This window comes from Sporobolomyces salmoneus (genome assembly GCF_050403485.1).
Source record: "Sporobolomyces salmoneus JCM6883 DNA, S_salmoneus_JCM6883_v1_ctg20, whole genome shotgun sequence".
Classification (NCBI taxonomy): Eukaryota; Fungi; Basidiomycota; class Microbotryomycetes; order Sporidiobolales; family Sporidiobolaceae; genus Sporobolomyces; species Sporobolomyces salmoneus.
The window spans coordinates 243,584-260,666 of NW_027481143.1; the positions used below are offsets into that span (position 1 = coordinate 243,584).

Sequence of the window (17,083 nt, forward strand, 5' to 3'; positions counted from 1 at the left end):
TTCTTCTCCCCGATGGCCGCTCTTGTCAGTCTCAGATGATCGCAGAACGAGCACACGAGCATTTCGACTCGAGCATCAGTGGGACAAGATCGACGAAAAACGCTGCTCACGAGACGAGAAAAGTTCAAAAGTAAAATGTTCCCCAGGGTTTGTTTCAATACATGTTTTTACTGCTAGAATAACTAGAAAGGGTATACACCGATAGATCACATTCACATTGCCCTCGCCTGTTGTCCTCCTCGATACAAATCATCGTGCAACAAAGCATCGAAATCGAGAGTTTCTCCGGGAGTGGGCGCGTTCATCGCTCCTCCTCCCGGTGTAGCAATCGGTTGACCTCCAATCGTGACGTTCGCTCCGTGAGTTTGCCATAAAGCGTTTACGTCGAGCGTCCCCATCAAGAAACTAGAGGTGAGAGAGGTTACGTCGAGCTCGGGGGGAAGACTGAGAGTACCGTTCAAGTAGGCCGAGATGATCGTTGAGAGATCGGGAGGGGGACCGAGAGGAGCTTGTTGAGCATGAGGTTGATGTTGATGAGGAGGAAGAGGCTGCGAGGTGGGAGAGAGACTCGGAAGTGGAAGTGAAGTTGAAGCTGGAGGAGCCGACGAATGGTGAGGCATCGAAGTATGAGGAGGGATCGGTCCGTGTGTCGCAGAGGAGAAAGGAGAAGGGGCTGAAGAGGCGGGAGCGAAAAGAGAAGTGAGGGAAGAGAGATCTGGCATGGCGAGGGAAGCGGGAGAAGGAGCGGAAGAGTTCGAGTGACGAAGGAGAGTCGAGTAATCGAAGCCATCGGACGAGGCAGGCGAGACTCCACCTTGCGACGATTGCGAGTGGTTTCGACCATAACGAGGGGGAGGATTCGGTAGACCGTCGAGGACGGGGGGAGAACCTTGAAGAATTTCTCGCATCTTCTCGTCTTGCTCCATGATGTTGTTTCGAAGGTGTTGCATTCCGTATCGCGCTCGATCGGCTTCGAGTGCTCGTTCGATCTCGTTGAGGAGAAGGGCGGTAGGTTCGTCCGCCCACGACCACCCCATCGTGAGGAGTCCATCTCGAATACTGTAGGGAGAAAGTCGAGTCAGGTCAGGAGATCAGACTACGAGAGAGCACTAAGCGAGACCCACTCAGTCAAATCGTTTCTACGCTCCTCTCGCGTGAGCCCTTGTCCACCATCTTCGACGACCCTCGTCTCGATCAACAGTTCACACCACTTGTCGAGGTTCTCGCTTTGCAGATGAGTGAGGAACGCCAAACTCGGAGCTTCTCTGACGGTTTGAGCGACCATTCGAGCAGCCTTGAGGGTCGTCGATCGAACTTGCTCGAGTAGAAGTCGGAGTCGAGAGAGAGTTCTCTGATGAGAGGGAAGCGAATGGAGTGCCGGCTGATCGAGTGAAGGTTGTTCAAGCGCTCTGACTCGTCGTTTGAGATCGATGTAGAGAGGAAGTGACAAGCCGCACCAAGCGAGAGAGAGGGTGTAGAGGCAAGCTCGCACTTGAATCCGAACGATCTCTGATCAGCGAATAGCTCCCGAGCCGAGTGAGGAAGAAAGACTCACTAATGAATTGACGTTCGGCTTCGAAAGGTGCAGGAAGAGCGTGAGCTGAAGTCGCAGCCGGTGAGAGCACCATCGCGATCCTCGATTCGAGTACGGCGAAAAGGTGGAGGAGATGGTCGAGGTGAGTCATGTATTTTGTCACGAACAACTCGTCGAGAGGTTGTTTGCGAGCGAAGGCTGAGAGTCCACAATGAAGGGGGTCAGCGAAGGGCACGAAATCGACACTGAAGGATCAGCTTACTACCAGTGACGTTGTCAGAAAGAGCACGAGCTAGAGATGCGCAGTGATAGGTGTAAGGTCGAAATGGACGGAAGAACAAAGTGACGGTATCGCGGAGGTCAACGTCGTCGACGGTTTCCAGGAGGGAAGCTTCGATCGAAGCTGGAGGATCCCCGCAGAGTAATCGGTCGTCGGTCGCCGTGCTGAAAGAAAGACCGTGTCAGCGCATGGAGTGAAGCATAGGAGAGGACGGGTGACGCACAAGTGAGAAGTTCGACCTGCGCTAGCTGCGAATATGGCCTCTCGCATCATCAAAGCACTCCAGCCGAGACTCATGTTCATGACTTTTGGAGCTGCAGGGTCGTCCGAATCGAGAAGACTCCTTAGATGCGAAACGAAAGCGCTACCATACGGCTTGCCAGCCTTCGGGTCGTTGCCTACGCGGACAGTCATACTATGAGCTTCTGTAGGAAGTGGGATTTGAGGGGTGGAAGCAAAAACTTACGACCTTCGAGCATTTCTAGCAGATAGCAACTCGCCATCGATTCTTCAGACGTTTGTACGAGCGTTCCCCTCTCCCATGCTAGTTTCACCGCTCTCCTTCGTAGCTTTTCGCAGTTCTCGTCTCGTCGTCTACCGAATTCTCGGAGGTCTCGGTGTTGAGCGAAAGCGGATGGAGTAAGCGATTCGAAAGCTGGAATGTTGCTGGTTCCGGGACCGAAGAGTGCCGAGTGAGACGAGAGCCGAGAAGTGAGAGCGATCATCGCGTATGCGAGAACCTACAGGGGAGAGAGGTTAGTAACGCAATGGTGAGAAGGGTAAGAAAGCAAGCTCACTTCAGCTTGAGGAGCGAGAGCTTCGAGGCGGCGACCTGCAGACTCGAACAAGAGAGACATCTTTCCTCGTACCCCGATCGGCAGCCAACTGTGGAAAGGCTTCGAAGCGTAAGTCCCGGAAGTCCCAGGGAAGGAGCGAGAGAAGGAGTGCTTGCCTCTGAGGAAGAGCTTGATAGACTAGATAAACAGCACTCCTTTATCAGCATCGACGCGAAGTAGCTCTGAAGATATGGGGGTGACTCACGTTCGAGGAGGTGGGCGACGAGAGCTCCGTTGAGAGCGTCGAAAGCGAGTTGAGCACTCGTGTCCTCCTCGCTCGGGCTTGGGCCTCGTACACCGGTAGCGAGAGTGTCAATAGAGACTCCCGTCGTCCCTTGCGCCTGTTGAAGCCTCGGTTGAATCCACGGAGTATTCGAAGCTCCCATCAAATCGGGAGCATTCGGATCTGCCGTTCCAAACATCGCTCTCGCTTCTTCGATTCGTTTCCCACTACGTCCAGCGGCTTTCTTGCGAATCGTAGGAGTCGTGGTGCAGCTGTCAAACATCGATCGGAATCGAGTCAGCGAAACGAGCTCGATTTCTTTCTTTGCGAAAGTTGCTGAATGAACGATTGTGACGACACCCTCAAGCGTTCGGCTATAGCTGTGTCGAGAGAGTACAAGTACGACTCTGCTACCAGGTCACTGTCGAACCCGGTACTCCGCAGCAGAGCTCGACCGGCGACCTATTCCTGCATTTTAGAGAATCGAGAAGGAGCGAAGACTTACACGATGCCCTTGTCTTTGCAGCGCGGGCAGGAGATTCCTATCGGCTGTGGCTTGCATAGAACACGACGCAACTTGCATGCATCGCAACTAACGAACGAGGAAGTGAACGAAATTAACGTCGAACAGAGGGTTAGACCTTTCAACCTCAACCAGAAGTGAGTGGAGATGCACTTACGCAGGTAGCTTCTTGCGTTTCTTTCCTACACCACCTTCCGCTCCATCTGTCGTTCCGGGCTTGCTCGAGTCGGCATTGTTTACTGAAGGATCGAGAGCCGAGGTGGAAGCGACTGGTGCTTCATTCGATGTCGGCGAGGTACTAGAGGCAGCCGTACGACTGGCTCGAGGTGGCATTGCGGGTTGAGCGTGAGGACGAAAAGGCGAGAGAACCCGGCAGTCGAACGAGCTAGAGCAAGCCGCGCTTAGCAGAGGTGCGTGAGATGTCGGGATGCGTGTGTGGTTGACTGTACTGACTGCGGTTGTTTGCGGGGGGTAACCGGACGTGGGTAAGGCAAGAGGGGAACGGAAAGGGAAGGAAAGGGAGGGGGGGAAGATTCGATTTTTTATCTGATCAGATTCAGATCCCTCGATTTTCGCTCAAACTGGTTCCGCGGGCGTGTTCAGCTTACTGGACTTTAAGTACTAGCTTACGATTAGCTTGCCGTCTTTGATCAACAGGTCTACGAGAATGCGAAAAAAATACCCTCTTGGCACTTCTCCCAGTTTTGACTCGGGTAGTCTCGCTCGCGAGCTTCCAACTTTCCACTGCCGCAACTTGAGCACACTCAGCGTGTGCAGGCCCGCTTCGGGTCCGCGAGAGCCAGACATAGCTGGTCAAAATATCCGTCTCAGCTTGAGCTCGAATCGCAGGGTTCCGGAGTTTCCGAGGCTCTATAGAGTGACACAACTCTGTTCAGGTTTCGCAACTACCCTCTATACCTTAAGAGTACCTTGATGATATTTCACCCAGCTAAGAGCGTCGTTACAGATGATCCCGCTGCGAAACCGCTCGAAAGGAGATTTTTGTAATTCTTTCTCCGGGTCAATGCCCCCTTCAGCTCGTCGCACATCTTTCCTTGCGTACTCACGACGTCTATTTGTCGTTCACGTGGACATGCAGCCGGAAACCAGATCACCAAGGAGCTGTTGAACAATCGAGCCCGAGTCGAGATTCGCTTCTTGCGTCTTCATCTGGTGAACCTTCATCTCAAAGGCCTCGTCTCAAGCTCAGTCACAAGAGCCCACCTTCAATCTTCTGGACTGACCCCGCAAAGAGGTCAATCTTGCTGGGTCATTTCAACGGTTTTTGCACGGTCAGTGCGGTCAGCCTTGTTTTCTAGTATTTATTGGTCTGCGGCGCAACCTCATTATTTCTCTCTCATCTGTAAAGGGTTGTGCTCTCAGCACAGGAATTCATCACACGCCTTTTACTTGTAATGACCCGGGAACACGACCAATCCTTTACTAGAAACTCTTTGGATACAAAACTCCTCTCTTCGGATGATTTTTTTATGCTGCTGTCTCATTCGCTCCGAGCTTGACTGAACCACTCGCGTTGATCCCACGAGTCTTCAAGACGCTTGTTATACAGTGAGCGTGACCAGCTCTCTTTTGGAAACGACTCTCAACAAGAACAAATTCAACAACGAGAAACACTGCAAAACATCAAAGATACGATTTCAAGCGTTCCTTCTCTCTTCTTTCCTTGTTTCCTTCTTCTTGTCATCTCGTTCACAACTCTTTCAAAAGTGTTCGCAATTTCCGGGAAAAGCGTCTTCGTAGACAACCCTTTTTCACTCTTCCTTCCTCCTCCCTTGAACCCAAGTGAGTTCGATGCCTTGCGCGGCGCAGATCGTTTCCATTTCGTCTTCAGCTGTCGTTTCGTAAGGCGGTGACTCGAAAAAGGGACGGCCTTCTGGCTTGCGGCCTTCGAAGCGGGAGAGGTGGAGACGACGAAGGGAAGTCGACCTTGAGCTGACGAATTCGAAGAGGTACGAAGGACTGAACTTCATGCCCGAGAGCGAGAGAACTTCGAGCGAAGGCGCAAGTTTGTGGGGGGCTTTCAGATGTTCGAGTTCTTTAGCAGTCGAAGGCGATTCCGACGGAAAGATCGCAGCCAGTGAAAAATCGGTGATTTTGAGCTGGGCGAGAGACGTACAGCCAACGAAAATCTCGAGGAGGAGTGAGGCGAGAATCTCGGATTCACGACTTGACTTCTCGTTGTTGAACTCCGAGAAATCACTTACTCCGAAGATCGACATGTAACGAAGAGTTGAGAGGTGTGAGGGGACGATGGCTTGAACCGATCTGAAGTCGAGGTTGAGGGAGGAAAGGGACGGAGTGTATTTCGTGAGGAGGGCGAAGAAGTTCGTGTCGCGGAAGGAGTCGTCGAAAGACCGTGGATTTACAAAGCGCCATGTGATGCATTGGAGGTTTTGGAGGTGTGGTGCTTGGTTCGGAAGAGAGGAGTGAATAATATTGCGAGGAAGCTTGAGGTATTCGAGGAGGGGGAGTTCTTTGAGGAGTTCGAGTATCTGGTTCTTCGCAACGGGGATGTGCTCGAGGTCGAGCGACGTGATGGTACGTGGACAGGTAAGATGCATGCACTCGCCGTGGAAGTCACTCCAACCTTTGCCTGAGATGGAAATTTTGTGAACATTCGGGAAAGTCGACCAGAGACGGAGAGCGAGCTCGGGATCTCGGAAGCCTGAGTAATCGAAGATGAGCGTGATTTGCTGGACGAGAGCGCTCGTTCCCGAGTTGAGCTTGAGCGTTTCGTGGAGATTGATCCCACGCGCGACGGCTTTCCACTCCCGCTCGAAATCCACCTCGTCCTCTTCCTCCTCGAGGAGCTCATCTTCCTCAATCGTCGGGATTTCCCTCAAAGCTGCTACATGCTCCGCCAATTCCTCCTGCGAGACATCCCAGAAATCGACGTAGATCTCCACAGAGCGGTAGAGAAAAGGCCTCGCGAGTTCGAGAGTCGATTTCGATACGAGACAAAGCGGCAACAGAGTGTCTCGGTCCAATTTGTCGAGAATCTGCTCGTGGATGTCGTAAGGGAGTTGCGAGAAGTTCATTTTGAACGAATGCGATCCGAATGGGAGAAACGGAAGATCCTGGCAGGTTGAAGAGACGAGGATCAGTCAGCTCTGCTTGTCGGGAGCTCATACCAGCTACTGATCGTACGGACGGATATATGCACGTAGAAGCGGTTTTGGGAGAGTTGAAGGTCGGCGAGTCTGCTTCGAAGATGAAGAACGAGGTCAGTCAACTTGAGATGAGGCATCGTTGTAGAGAATCTCTTACCTTGCTGGAGGACTATAGACCTCGCTCGATAGTTGAGTGAGCTACGGCTCGTTGTCGAGAAGCGCGAGTGAAGCGAAAGTTTGAGAGAGAAAGAGATGTGCCGTGGGTTTCGGCATGGCTCTCCCTCTGATCCGCGAAGTACAGCATCGCACTAGTCATCTCATCGTCACACTGAATCACTGGTAGAGAGGAGCAGCTTAAACAGAAAAAATTTCGAGGAAAATTGAAGAATGCTTCACGAGAGACGCCAAAGCTCTGATACGGCCGACGAGTAGGAGGATGAGATAGCGTAGGCGGGAACAGGAGAGAGGAGTCAGCTACACAGGTGAACCAGCAACGTCGAATGGTCGTTTCGCAGAATGAGCTCGAGTCCCCAAAACTTTCGTGAATCATTCCGCCTTCTCCGATGCTGCTCGAACACAGTTCGCTAAGCAGTCATGTACGACGCATACTCTGTAAAGAGCTCGCCGATCTCTCTGCGATACAACTTCTCCGGCGAAACTGCTTCTCGAAACCAAACTTTCAATCTAGAAACTCCCGATCACGTCGATACCGCAAAACAATATGTTCCAGTCTCAAGTGCCATTCCCCACTTCCCTCCCCGTCTCCCCTCCCCCGTACCGCACGAAGCCAGAAATCTGCTTTTCGTTCACATATTTCCCAAAGCTTTCGCGATATCCCGGAGCATATTCACTGACAACCCTTCTTTACGCGCACGATTGTCCTTGTTCCTCCCACCGACCCAACTGAGACCAATACCTCGCTCAGAGCACATCGTTTCCATTTTGTCCTCCGCGGCCGTGTTGAAAAGCGTCGTTCCAAAGATTGATTCGGATTTGCCGCCCTCGATGAAGCGAGAGATGTTGAGACAACGTAGAGAGGCTGAGCTCGAGGTGACAAAGTCAAGGAGGTAGGAAGAACTGAAGCTCATGGATGGAAGGGAAAGAACTGTGAGCGAAGGCGGAAGTTTGTGCAGGATTTGTATTTTTTCGAATTCTGGGATAATTGCTAGCGAAGACATATTGAACCCAAGGCTGGCACGGTTGGCCATCTCAAGCTTCTCGAGTGAGGTACAGCCAGCGAAGACCTTGGCGAGACATTCCGGGCTGAGAGGATCCTCGTTGGCGGATGGAGGGTGGAGCTCTCCACAGATTGACAGGTAGCGAAGAGTCGAGAGATGAGAGGTGATAAGAGCTTGAACCGAAAGGAAATCGAGTTCGAGGGAAGAGAGGGATGGAGTGAACTTTGTGAGGAGGGCGAAGAAGTTTGCGTCGTCCAAGGCGTAGCCGAGTTTGATGGATCGAAGTTTCTCGAGGACCGGCGCTTCAGTTGGAAGGGAGGAGTGGATAATCTGACTTGGAAGCCGGAGGTACTCGAGGAGAGGGAGGTGTTTCAGGAGGTCGAGGATGTGGTTTTTCGGTACGAGAACGTCATGAAGGTCGATTGAAGTGAGGTCATGAGGACAGGTTTCGATCAAGCATCTGTCGAGGCCACTCCAGTTTCTGCCTGAGATGGAGAGTTGGCGAAGATTCGGGAACGTCGACCAAAGGTGGCGGGCGACCTCGCGATTTTCAGCGTCTGCGCCGTCGAAGAAGAGGGTCACCTGTTGGACGAGGGCGCTGATGTCCGAGTTGAGCTTGAGCGTTTCATGAAGTCTGATTCTGCGCGCCATGACTATCAAGTTGTGCGCCTCCTCCTTCTCTTTGTCGGATCGATCCCCTTCAACAACCTTTGCTACTTCTCCCGCAAGTGACAGAAACTCTAGTGTCAGATCTCTTGACATGTCCCAGTATCCGACGTGAATCTCCACAGAGCGGTAAAGGAAAGGCTTCGCGAGTTCAAGAGTCGATTTCGAGACGAGACAGAGGGCGGCGAGGGTGGTTTCATCCGATGCGAGAAGAATCTGCTCTTGATCGTCGTAAGGGAGGAGAGTGAAGCTCATCGTGAACGAGGTCGATGCACAGGGAGATTGGTGAGTGTCTGAAAGACAGAGGGGGAGAATCAGTCAGCTTCGCTCTCTCAGACTTCAAACGGATTGTGACAGACCTGCTATTGAGCTTTTCGATGCTGGAAGCAGAAGAAGTGTCGCGGGTCGAGGAGATCTACTCACAAAGACGACAGAGTCAGTCGATTGTCCCGAGACGCCGCTTAGAGACAGTCCCCTTACCTTCACTGACCGCCTTGGTAGCTTGCTCCAACCCTGATACCCTGAGGTCGACGTGGAGTGAAGCGATGTAAGAAGCGAATCGTGCGTGCCCAGCGTACCTTGAGACGTTCGCGCACGGTTCTCGCGTTCGTCCCCTCAAGAGCACGAGCGTGGAATCGCAGATGGATCGGCTTCGGATCGGCTCAATATCATGGACCACTCACCAGACCGTGTAGTGAGAAATATGCTTACGTACTTGCAGAGTCAGAGGAAAGACCAAAAGAGAAAGAAAAATAGAGAATATACGAGAGAAGCGAAAGAAGGGGGGAGGGAGACGACGGGGAGAAGGATGGGATATCATGAGAGAGACTAGGAGTGTGAATCTTAGTTGTACAAGGCGAACAAGCGAGGATCCTCGATCAATTGTTTGACTCGGACGAGGAATGTTACGGCTTCACGTCCATCGAGTAATCGGTGATCGTAGCTATTTACCAAGATCCCTCGTCAGTTAAAGTGTCCTCGGAGCTAAATGTGGAAGAGAATGACTTACGTGAGAGCGACGACCATGATAGGTCGGATAACGATTTTACCATCGACGACAACGGGCTTGTCCTTGATCGCGTGCATTCCCAAAACCGCTGCTTGAGGAGTGTTGATGATGGGGGTACCATATAGAGATCCGAATACACCTCCGTTCGAGCTAGATTTCACGATGTCGAGTCAGTTTCCGCTTTCTTTCGCTCAGATAGAAGAGAGAACTCACATCGTGAAAGTTCCTCCAGACATGTCTTCAAGGGTGAGCTTGTTATCCCGAGCCTGTAGAGCAAGGAACCGTCAGCAACGAAAAAGAGACCGAATGAGTACGAAAGATTGCTCACCTTCTTTCCAAGACCAGCGATCGCCTCTTCAATCTCGACAAAGTTCATTCCCTCTGCGTTCCTCAACACGGGTGTAACCAATCCCTTCGGCGTAGCGACGGCAACGGAAAGATCGACGTAATCCCGGTAGACAATCTCTGCCGAGTTCCCTTCTCCCTCGATCGAAGCGTTCGCACCCGGAATTTCTTTGAGAGCGATCGAAGAAGCCTTTGCGAACGCAGACATGAATCCGAGTTTGACGTTGTAGTCTTTGAGGACTTGGTCCTTGTATTTCGAGCGGAACGACATGAGCGACGACATGTCGATTTCGTTGAAGGTCGTTAGGGAGGCGGCGGTGTTTTGAGCTTCCTTCAATCGTTCCGCGATACGGGCACGCATACGAGACATCTTGACCTGCACGAGCGAATTCGAGACACAGTCAGTAGACCGAAAAAGGTGGAAAGACAGAACGCGAAACTACTCACTCGGGTTTCAGTGCGAGCACCTTGTTGAGGTTTAGGAGCCGACGATCCAGATTCCTTCTTCGAGGGTTCAGGGGCTTTAGGGGCCTTTTGAGCAGAGTCAGGTTTGCGGTATTCGGATTTAGGTGCGACTTCGGCCTCTTCCTTCTTAGGTTCCTCCTTCTTGGGTTGTTGCTCCTTGGGTTGCTCCTCATTCTTCTCTTCCTTGGGTGCCGAATCCTCCTCCTTCTTCGCGGCTCCTCCCGCGGCAGCATCTCCAGCTTCCAATTTGAACAAATCTTGTCCAACCGCGACTGTGTCTTCCTCGTTCGCCAACAACTCCGTGATCGTTCCAGATTTAGGGGCGTTGACCGCTACGTCAATCTTGTCGGTTTCAATCGTCGCGATTTCCTCATCGGCTTCAACGAAATCTCCTTTTTGCTTGAGCCATTGTTTTAGAGTACCCTCCGTGATGGATTCGGCCATTGAAGGAACCTTGACGATTTCATCTAGAAAGGATAGCGAGAGGAGTGAGCAAGCCGCGGGAAGAGATACAAATGCTCGGCTCAGGACGGGAGAGAGAGTGAAACGGAAATTGACGTACCGAGAGAACGAGGAGAAGCGTGGAAAGACCGAGACAAGGTGGGACTGTCGAGCAAGATGTTAGTGAGCTCTGTGAGGGTATCTAAGAGGTACAGACTGACAGGGAAGCGACAGGGAAGGCCCGGTAAGTTCCGGTTTTGGAGAGAGGGAGGGAAGTACGCGCGAGAGGACGAGCGGCAGTCGAGAGAGTGCGAGCCGATCGAGAGATGACTCGGGGTGCCGTACGTGTAGCAAGCATCTTGTAGAAGTTGGAAGTGGGTTGATGAGGAGAGGAAACGAATCACTTCGAATTCGATGCGAGTTGCTTTTGACCTCATCGCATCTCGACCACTTAGGATGGATTCGACCGATTCATCGTTCGTGATGGTCGATCACAATACGCCCCCTCCAGCTCAAGACCAGTTGCAGTCGTTCTCTCGGTACTTTCCGAGTCTCTCAAAGAGTTCAAACTTCGTCTACTCTCGACCAGCTCTCATAGAGCAGATCCACGAACACAGAAGTAAAGCACCAGATGGCAGGCTCTTCTTTGATGAATTGGTCTCCCTCGCTGGGTTGAACGGTCAGTGTTTCTCCTTCTCCTTTCGTGTTTGGTTTTGTCGCTCAACTTTCCCTCCTTCACGTCCTGTAGGACCAGCCGTATATCCTCCCAAATCTCCGAACGATCTTCAATCGATCATCCTCCAAGTCCTCTCCTCGACTAAACTCTCTTCAATCAATATCTCCGCAATTCTCTATTATCTCGCTCTCTCCTGCTCCCCTTCGACCGCCGCTGAATTCGCTCAATCTCGACTACTCCCTCCCGAGTTCTCCCTCTCGATCAGAGCTTTTCATTCCCTCGACACGGAAGAATACGATCTCGCGATTCGACTTTTGAGCGATCCGAGAATTCGTCAACCAGATTTCGTGTCGAAAACGATCAGACTCCTCGCAAATGCTCCTGGATCGAAACCCGGCAATCGACACAAACTCGTTCTCGCTTACTGGAGGTTGATCGGGTTGGAGTTCAGGAAACAAGAAGGGAAATTCGAGGTCGAAGAAGCAGAGTTAATTCTCAGGGCTTTGTGCGATCCGAAACGAAAGCGGGGAGTAGGAGAAGCTTGGGAGCTGGCGAGAACATGGGGTGAGGAGAAGGAGATCGAGAGACTTATGAAGGCCATGCTGGCAGCCTGTTTCGGTGGTCAGTTTCATGTCGTTTAACATCGCGCGCTGAACTGCGTCACTGAAGACTCTCGGATGCTAGACAATCACACTCGACTGTTGACTGCTCAACATCTCCAGTCTCTTCTCTCGTACCCCTTCACCGTCGCCGAACTTTCACTCCTCACCGGTTTCTGCGTCTCGCCTCCTTCTTCCCTTCCTTCGACCGCTCACTCCCTCGCCGCCGATTGGTTCCTCTCCCTCCTCATCTCGGCTTCGAAGCCCCTCCAAGCTCTTGTCTTCTACCACAAACTTCGAACGAACGGGAAACTCGAGCCTTCGGAAGAACGAGAAAGACTCCTCAAAGCTCTCGAAGCGACTCTCACGATTTCGCAAAAGACCACTTTATCGATAGAGATCGCTTCATTGTCTTCCTCGTCTTCTACCTCCGCTTCAGCTCCTGCTTCCACAACTTCGCAAACTCCAGCTCAACCCCCCGCAACCACTTCCTCTTCCATCACTCAACCCGCCTGGGTTCCTCCCGCTTCCGTCTCCGCCCCTACTCCTTCTACTCCTGTCCGCACCCTTGCCGCCGCTCGTCAATCAAAACTCCCACCTCCCGCCGCTCCCACGCCGAAATCGAGTGATCTCCCCCTCTCGGCAAGTCCATTCGTCAGGAAAGATGGAGGAGCCGGTCAAGGAGTCCTGAAAGCTCTTCGGGAACAACAGGGCCAAGGAGGGAATACTCGATTAGGAATGCCTACTCCTGCGAGTCCAGCCGCTTCGTCGATGAGATTTGGAGGAACTCCGGTCAGATCGGGGGTTCTGCCTTCGTTGAGTGGAAGGAGTGCGGTCGGGGCTGGATCTCAGTATACTGAGTCGGTTGTAGGGGGCAATGAGGAGATGAATGCGACACCGGTGAAACCTACGTTGGCTGGATTCGGATCGATTCGACAACAATCTCAACAATTCCAATCGCCAGCGATGCAGGAGATCGAGATGGATACCGAATCGCGTCAAGAGGAGGAGGAGGAAGAGGAAGAAGATCAAGTCATGCTCGTACCTTCGCCTCAGAATCAGGTTCAGCCTCCTTTACCTGCTCCCTCGGCGTCGACATCGACTCCTGCGAGAAAGGAGGACGATTTCTTCCGACGTATCGCTCTTGATCCGGCGATCCAAAAGACGCTTCTCGCCGCCTCGACTTCATCGAAGAAACCTCCTACTCCCTCGAACGAAGAAGGACCTACGACCAAGACGCCGAAACGAACGAGAGGAGGAGCGCGAGATTCGAAGCAATCGCAACAAGATCGCGGTGATATGAAGCGAAGGGCAGTCTCGAGTGAGCCGGAAGGAAAGGGGAAAGAGGCGACATCATCTTCGAAAGGAGGAGCAGAGAAGGAGCAGGAAAGGGAGAAACCGGATCAAGACAAGACGGTTAAATTACCTCCTGGCGCTTTCCCCGGAATGGAGGAGGATCAACCCGAATCAACTTCGACGTCGTCGAGAACGAGAAGGGGAAGTCGAGCTGGATCGAGTCAACCTGAGATGAGGGAACGGACGCAATCGACTAGCCGACGATCAACCACCGCTGCGGCTCGAAGGAGTACCAGATCTCGTTCGACTTCGGTCGCTCCCGAGGGAGAGGAGGAGGAAGAAAGCTCCGGGCGTCCGCAACCTACTCCGCGACGCAAATCTTCGAGAGCTTCTTCGCTTCAACCTCCCGAAATGTCGGAGGTGTCGAAATCGACGCCGGTCAGGAGGAGCTCACGATTGAGCAGCAGTAGTACGACAAACGCTGCTGCGAGTTCGACGAGGAGGACGACGAGAAGGGGACAAAAAGCGATCGAAGAAGAGGAAGAGGGGGAGAACGAAGATGATGATTGATCGAAAAGTTGTATGATATGGAGTCAAGTTGAGATAATTATTTCTGTTTCTTCGTCAGGGCGTCATACACGAGAGCATTAAGACGGAGTTAGGAGAGTATCGAGCTGCGAGCGAACGGCGTCAGTGACTAACTTCTCGAAACCGTCAGAGAGAGCAACTCTCACCTTTTTGATTAACATGTCGACCTGGTTACGCTCCTTCTGTTGTACTTTCCCCGCCTCAATCTGGTCCTCGAGATCCTTCTTCGTGTCTACTGCCGCCTCCTTGACTTTCTCGAGATTCAGCTCATCGACCTCCTTCAGGAACTGGTGCTTTTCCACGATCGCGCTAGTGTTTGAGAGCGTTGTTACTGCGTGACTCCGAACTTTGTAACTAGGGTCCTCGCGAAGGAGTTGGATAATTCGGTTGAACAATTCGGTAAATGAAGAGGTCGCAAGGATTCGAGGATTGAAGGCGGAAAGTGCGGTACTCAACGCGGTACACACGTTCCAGCGTAGCTGATGGCAAGCTATATCGTCAGTGACTTGCGAGCTAAGGTGGGATTCGAGAGAACAATGCACCTTCGCAGATTTTTTATCGAGAGCTTCGGTTAGATCGTCCAAAATCTCTGCAATGGCAGAGTCCTCAGGGTCAAACTCCGCTGCGTTGATGCGAAGGATCGATCCGAGTATCCTCAAACAGCTTGTGTAGACCTGCATCGAAATCGCAAGTTCAGGTCGAATCGCTCGTCAGGAAAGAGAGTAGGGCAGCGCTCACCGCTTCAGTAGATTCCGGAGACCACAAGACGCTAGAGCAACGATCGTGTAAGAGCTCAATGTCTACCTTGTCGGCATCTCTGTAACAGATAAAAGGTCAAAGACTGCAAGTTTCGCGCTCGCGAAAAGGCGATTAGACTCACTGTGCGGTCAACTCGTCGCAAGCGTTCGCCATTGCCCACCAGACGTCTTCGTCCTTACCATCCATGAAGTAACTGGTTAACTCCTCAATTGCTTCGATGTGCGCTGCCGTTGAATTTTCTTCCGAGTCTCGAAGGAGAAGACCCAAAACTCGACGAGCAGCTGACGCAACTTCGTTTTCGGGGTCATCCACCAAGTGCTTCGCCCAATTTAAAGGTTTACAGTCCGGATGAGAACGAAGAGAAGGATGGGAGAGGGCGGAACAGGCGAGAGCTCGGGTTTTTGGATGAGGCGATTTGAGAGCCGTTCTAAAGGTTGGCCAGAGGAACGAAAGGCCGAAGAAACGGCCAGGTTGGGATCCAGCCTCGCTAAAAGGCGACATCGGAGGTAAGAAGGCGGTAATGGCTTTGATCCTTGCGACTTGGACTGAAGGCGAACATGTCGCGAAGTTCGCAGACAAATAGCTAACGATCGTGAACCTGTCGCTCTCAAGAGGTCAGTGTCACCTCGAGCAAAGTGTATCTCAGTTCGTACGCTTACACTTCGCGATCGGGACGGGCGCGGAGGATTGCCACGAGGTAATCACAAAACGTGATTTCTACTTGTTCTTCAAATTGGGTCCACTTCGAGAGTCGCGAAAACTCGTCGAGGAGTTCCCAGTCGAAATGCTGCTTGCTTGAGGTCGAATGGTAGCGCTTGATGATAGCCGTCAACGCGGACAAAGAGGCTTTGACGACGCTCGGTTCCTCTACACAAGCTCGACAATTAGCTATAAGCGAATGAGCGGTGAGTAGCAAGACGTAATTGGACTGATGAGTTCCTTGCTGACCGCTCTCGCTAGAGGGTTCGCAAGTGATCGTTTCATCCTGCCATAAGGCGAGCAAGTCGCAAGACGTTCTGTGAGGGACAGAATCGCGAGTCGAAGGGGGACCGAACCCTGGCCGACCGGTTTGTCGAGGAGTGATGTGAGAGAAAGGTGAAGTTCACCGACGATCTCGCCGACTCTGGTTGAAAGGGAAGTGAAAGAAGCTTTCGCAGGTCTAGAAAAGCTCGACGATGATCAGCATCAGCGACGCCGACGAGTAGAAGCGGCTCTAAGCTTACCGATCTTGTGCAATAGACAGGTAGGCTGTCGACCCTTCGAGCATAGCTTCGAGCGTCTGACAGGCTTGAATACGAACTTCGAGAATTGGATCACTCTCGACCAGAGTCATGAGCGTTGATCGGTTTCTGAGATAAGGCGAGTCGGAGACGAAATGTTGCCAGTGAACTTGAAGACCTTTATTGTTGTTCTGCGATCGGGAGAAAGTCAGATCTCGAGATATCAGGTCAACGCGGGAAAGAGTGCTCACTCTTGCGAGAGACCGAAGACAAGTCAGAGCATCGAGTCGAATCTGCGCCGACTCCATTCTGACAGGTCGAAGTTAACGTCAGTACATCTAGGCTGACCCGTGAAGCGTTGAGCTCACCTGTTATCTTTTTTCGCGTCCTCACTTTCCGATCCCGACGCTCCCTCCCTGTCACTGCTCGCTGTCCGCGACGACGCAGCTGCCGGGTGTCGTTTCTTCGGCGTGATCGAAGCCTGCGCGAAGGCGCTGATGACTCCCGCTGTCAGTTGGTTCGAATCGACAGTTGTTTTTCGACCCCGAGCTGGACCGGGGCTCGACGTTCCCGCGCTCGAAGGACCGTGATACACCCAGTGCGCCAGGAGGGAGACGACGGATTCGATGAGATCGGAATTGAGCGGTGACACCTTTGAGATGACCGTGCTGAGGATACGAAAGCAAGTCGAAACGAACCGACTCGTCGAGGAAGGAGAAGAATGTATCGTGAGTCGGATTGGCGCGAGGGTTCGACGGATCGTTTTGATGATATTGACTTCATTTCTCTCGAGCTCTTCGGAGGTAGAGATGCTCGTGTATTGTAGAAGAGCGCCGGCCGCTTGCAAACGAATCGAAGGCGAACTCGAGAGGAGCAACGGCGAGACGGTCTCGAGGATGAGCTCATGCGACTGAACGGAGAGGCGTCAGTGTACTTCAATCTCTTCCGTCAGCGAGAGAAAACGTACCTCAGAGAGTCGAGAGACGCGAAGAGCCCTCAGAACGAGTTTCTGAGTTTCTTCCGACGTTGATTCGTTCTTGAGCGACTCGCACCATGCGTTCGCGAGCGTCTCCGGCGTAGCAGGTAGATCCGAAGGTCTGACTGTGCTCTGCAGACGTTCACAAAGGTCCGTTGAGCGTGCAAGAAGATATCATCAATTGAGAAACCGCGACTCACCGCTTTCGAAGACGAGGGAAGACTCAAAACCGCGTTCGCCCAATCTATTGCAGACAGCTGTGTGCTTCCTGCCTTGGATCGTGTAATCATGATGAGTTGAGTCAACAGCAGACGATCAAGCCAAAAGTTTCCAGATTT

General features: G+C 52.4%; 6 protein-coding genes across 6 annotated transcripts; 1 reads left to right on the forward strand and 5 right to left on the reverse strand.

The window, feature by feature from the left end:
- Window positions 1-212: 212 nt before the first annotated feature.
- JCM6883_006499 (uncharacterized protein) lies at window positions 213-3,729 on the reverse strand (the record flags this gene model as incomplete). The annotated part of the gene is made up of 11 exons (XM_076631878.1): window positions 213-1,059; window positions 1,125-1,491; window positions 1,556-1,732; window positions 1,797-1,978; window positions 2,038-2,212; window positions 2,281-2,554; window positions 2,612-2,699; window positions 2,767-2,788; window positions 2,856-3,145; window positions 3,379-3,465; window positions 3,554-3,729. The coding sequence occupies 11 exons, from the start codon at window positions 3,727-3,729 to the stop codon at window positions 213-215; spliced, it is 2,685 nt and encodes an 894-aa protein (XP_076488214.1).
- A 1,439-nt stretch (window positions 3,730-5,168) lies between these two features.
- Window positions 5,169-6,455, reverse strand: JCM6883_006500 (F-box protein; the record flags this gene model as incomplete). The annotated part of the gene is made up of 1 exon (XM_076631879.1): window positions 5,169-6,455. The coding sequence occupies one exon, from the start codon at window positions 6,453-6,455 to the stop codon at window positions 5,169-5,171; it is 1,287 nt and encodes a 428-aa protein (XP_076488215.1).
- An 878-nt stretch (window positions 6,456-7,333) lies between these two features.
- Window positions 7,334-8,626, reverse strand: JCM6883_006501 (uncharacterized protein; the record flags this gene model as incomplete). The annotated part of the gene is made up of 1 exon (XM_076631880.1): window positions 7,334-8,626. The coding sequence occupies one exon, from the start codon at window positions 8,624-8,626 to the stop codon at window positions 7,334-7,336; it is 1,293 nt and encodes a 430-aa protein (XP_076488216.1).
- A 588-nt stretch (window positions 8,627-9,214) lies between these two features.
- On the reverse strand, window positions 9,215-10,989 carry KGD2 (dihydrolipoyl transsuccinylase; the record flags this gene model as incomplete). Its single annotated transcript, XM_076631881.1, has 7 exons — window positions 9,215-9,314; window positions 9,381-9,530; window positions 9,594-9,646; window positions 9,709-10,101; window positions 10,173-10,657; window positions 10,753-10,796; window positions 10,853-10,989. 7 exons carry the CDS (start codon window positions 10,987-10,989, stop codon window positions 9,215-9,217), a joined length of 1,362 nt encoding a protein of 453 aa, XP_076488217.1.
- Window positions 10,990-11,087: 98 nt separating this feature from the next.
- JCM6883_006503 (uncharacterized protein) lies at window positions 11,088-13,772 on the forward strand (the record flags this gene model as incomplete). Its single annotated transcript, XM_076631882.1, has 3 exons — window positions 11,088-11,310; window positions 11,380-11,928; window positions 11,992-13,772. The coding sequence occupies 3 exons, from the start codon at window positions 11,088-11,090 to the stop codon at window positions 13,770-13,772; spliced, it is 2,553 nt and encodes an 850-aa protein (XP_076488218.1).
- A 77-nt stretch (window positions 13,773-13,849) lies between these two features.
- Window positions 13,850-17,035, reverse strand: JCM6883_006504 (uncharacterized protein; the record flags this gene model as incomplete). Its single annotated transcript, XM_076631883.1, has 12 exons — window positions 13,850-13,876; window positions 13,937-14,269; window positions 14,333-14,464; window positions 14,529-14,607; window positions 14,671-15,147; window positions 15,209-15,416; window positions 15,479-15,708; window positions 15,773-15,960; window positions 16,021-16,078; window positions 16,138-16,679; window positions 16,737-16,877; window positions 16,946-17,035. 12 exons carry the CDS (start codon window positions 17,033-17,035, stop codon window positions 13,850-13,852), a joined length of 2,505 nt encoding a protein of 834 aa, XP_076488219.1.
- Between the last annotated feature and the right edge of the window lie 48 nt (window positions 17,036-17,083).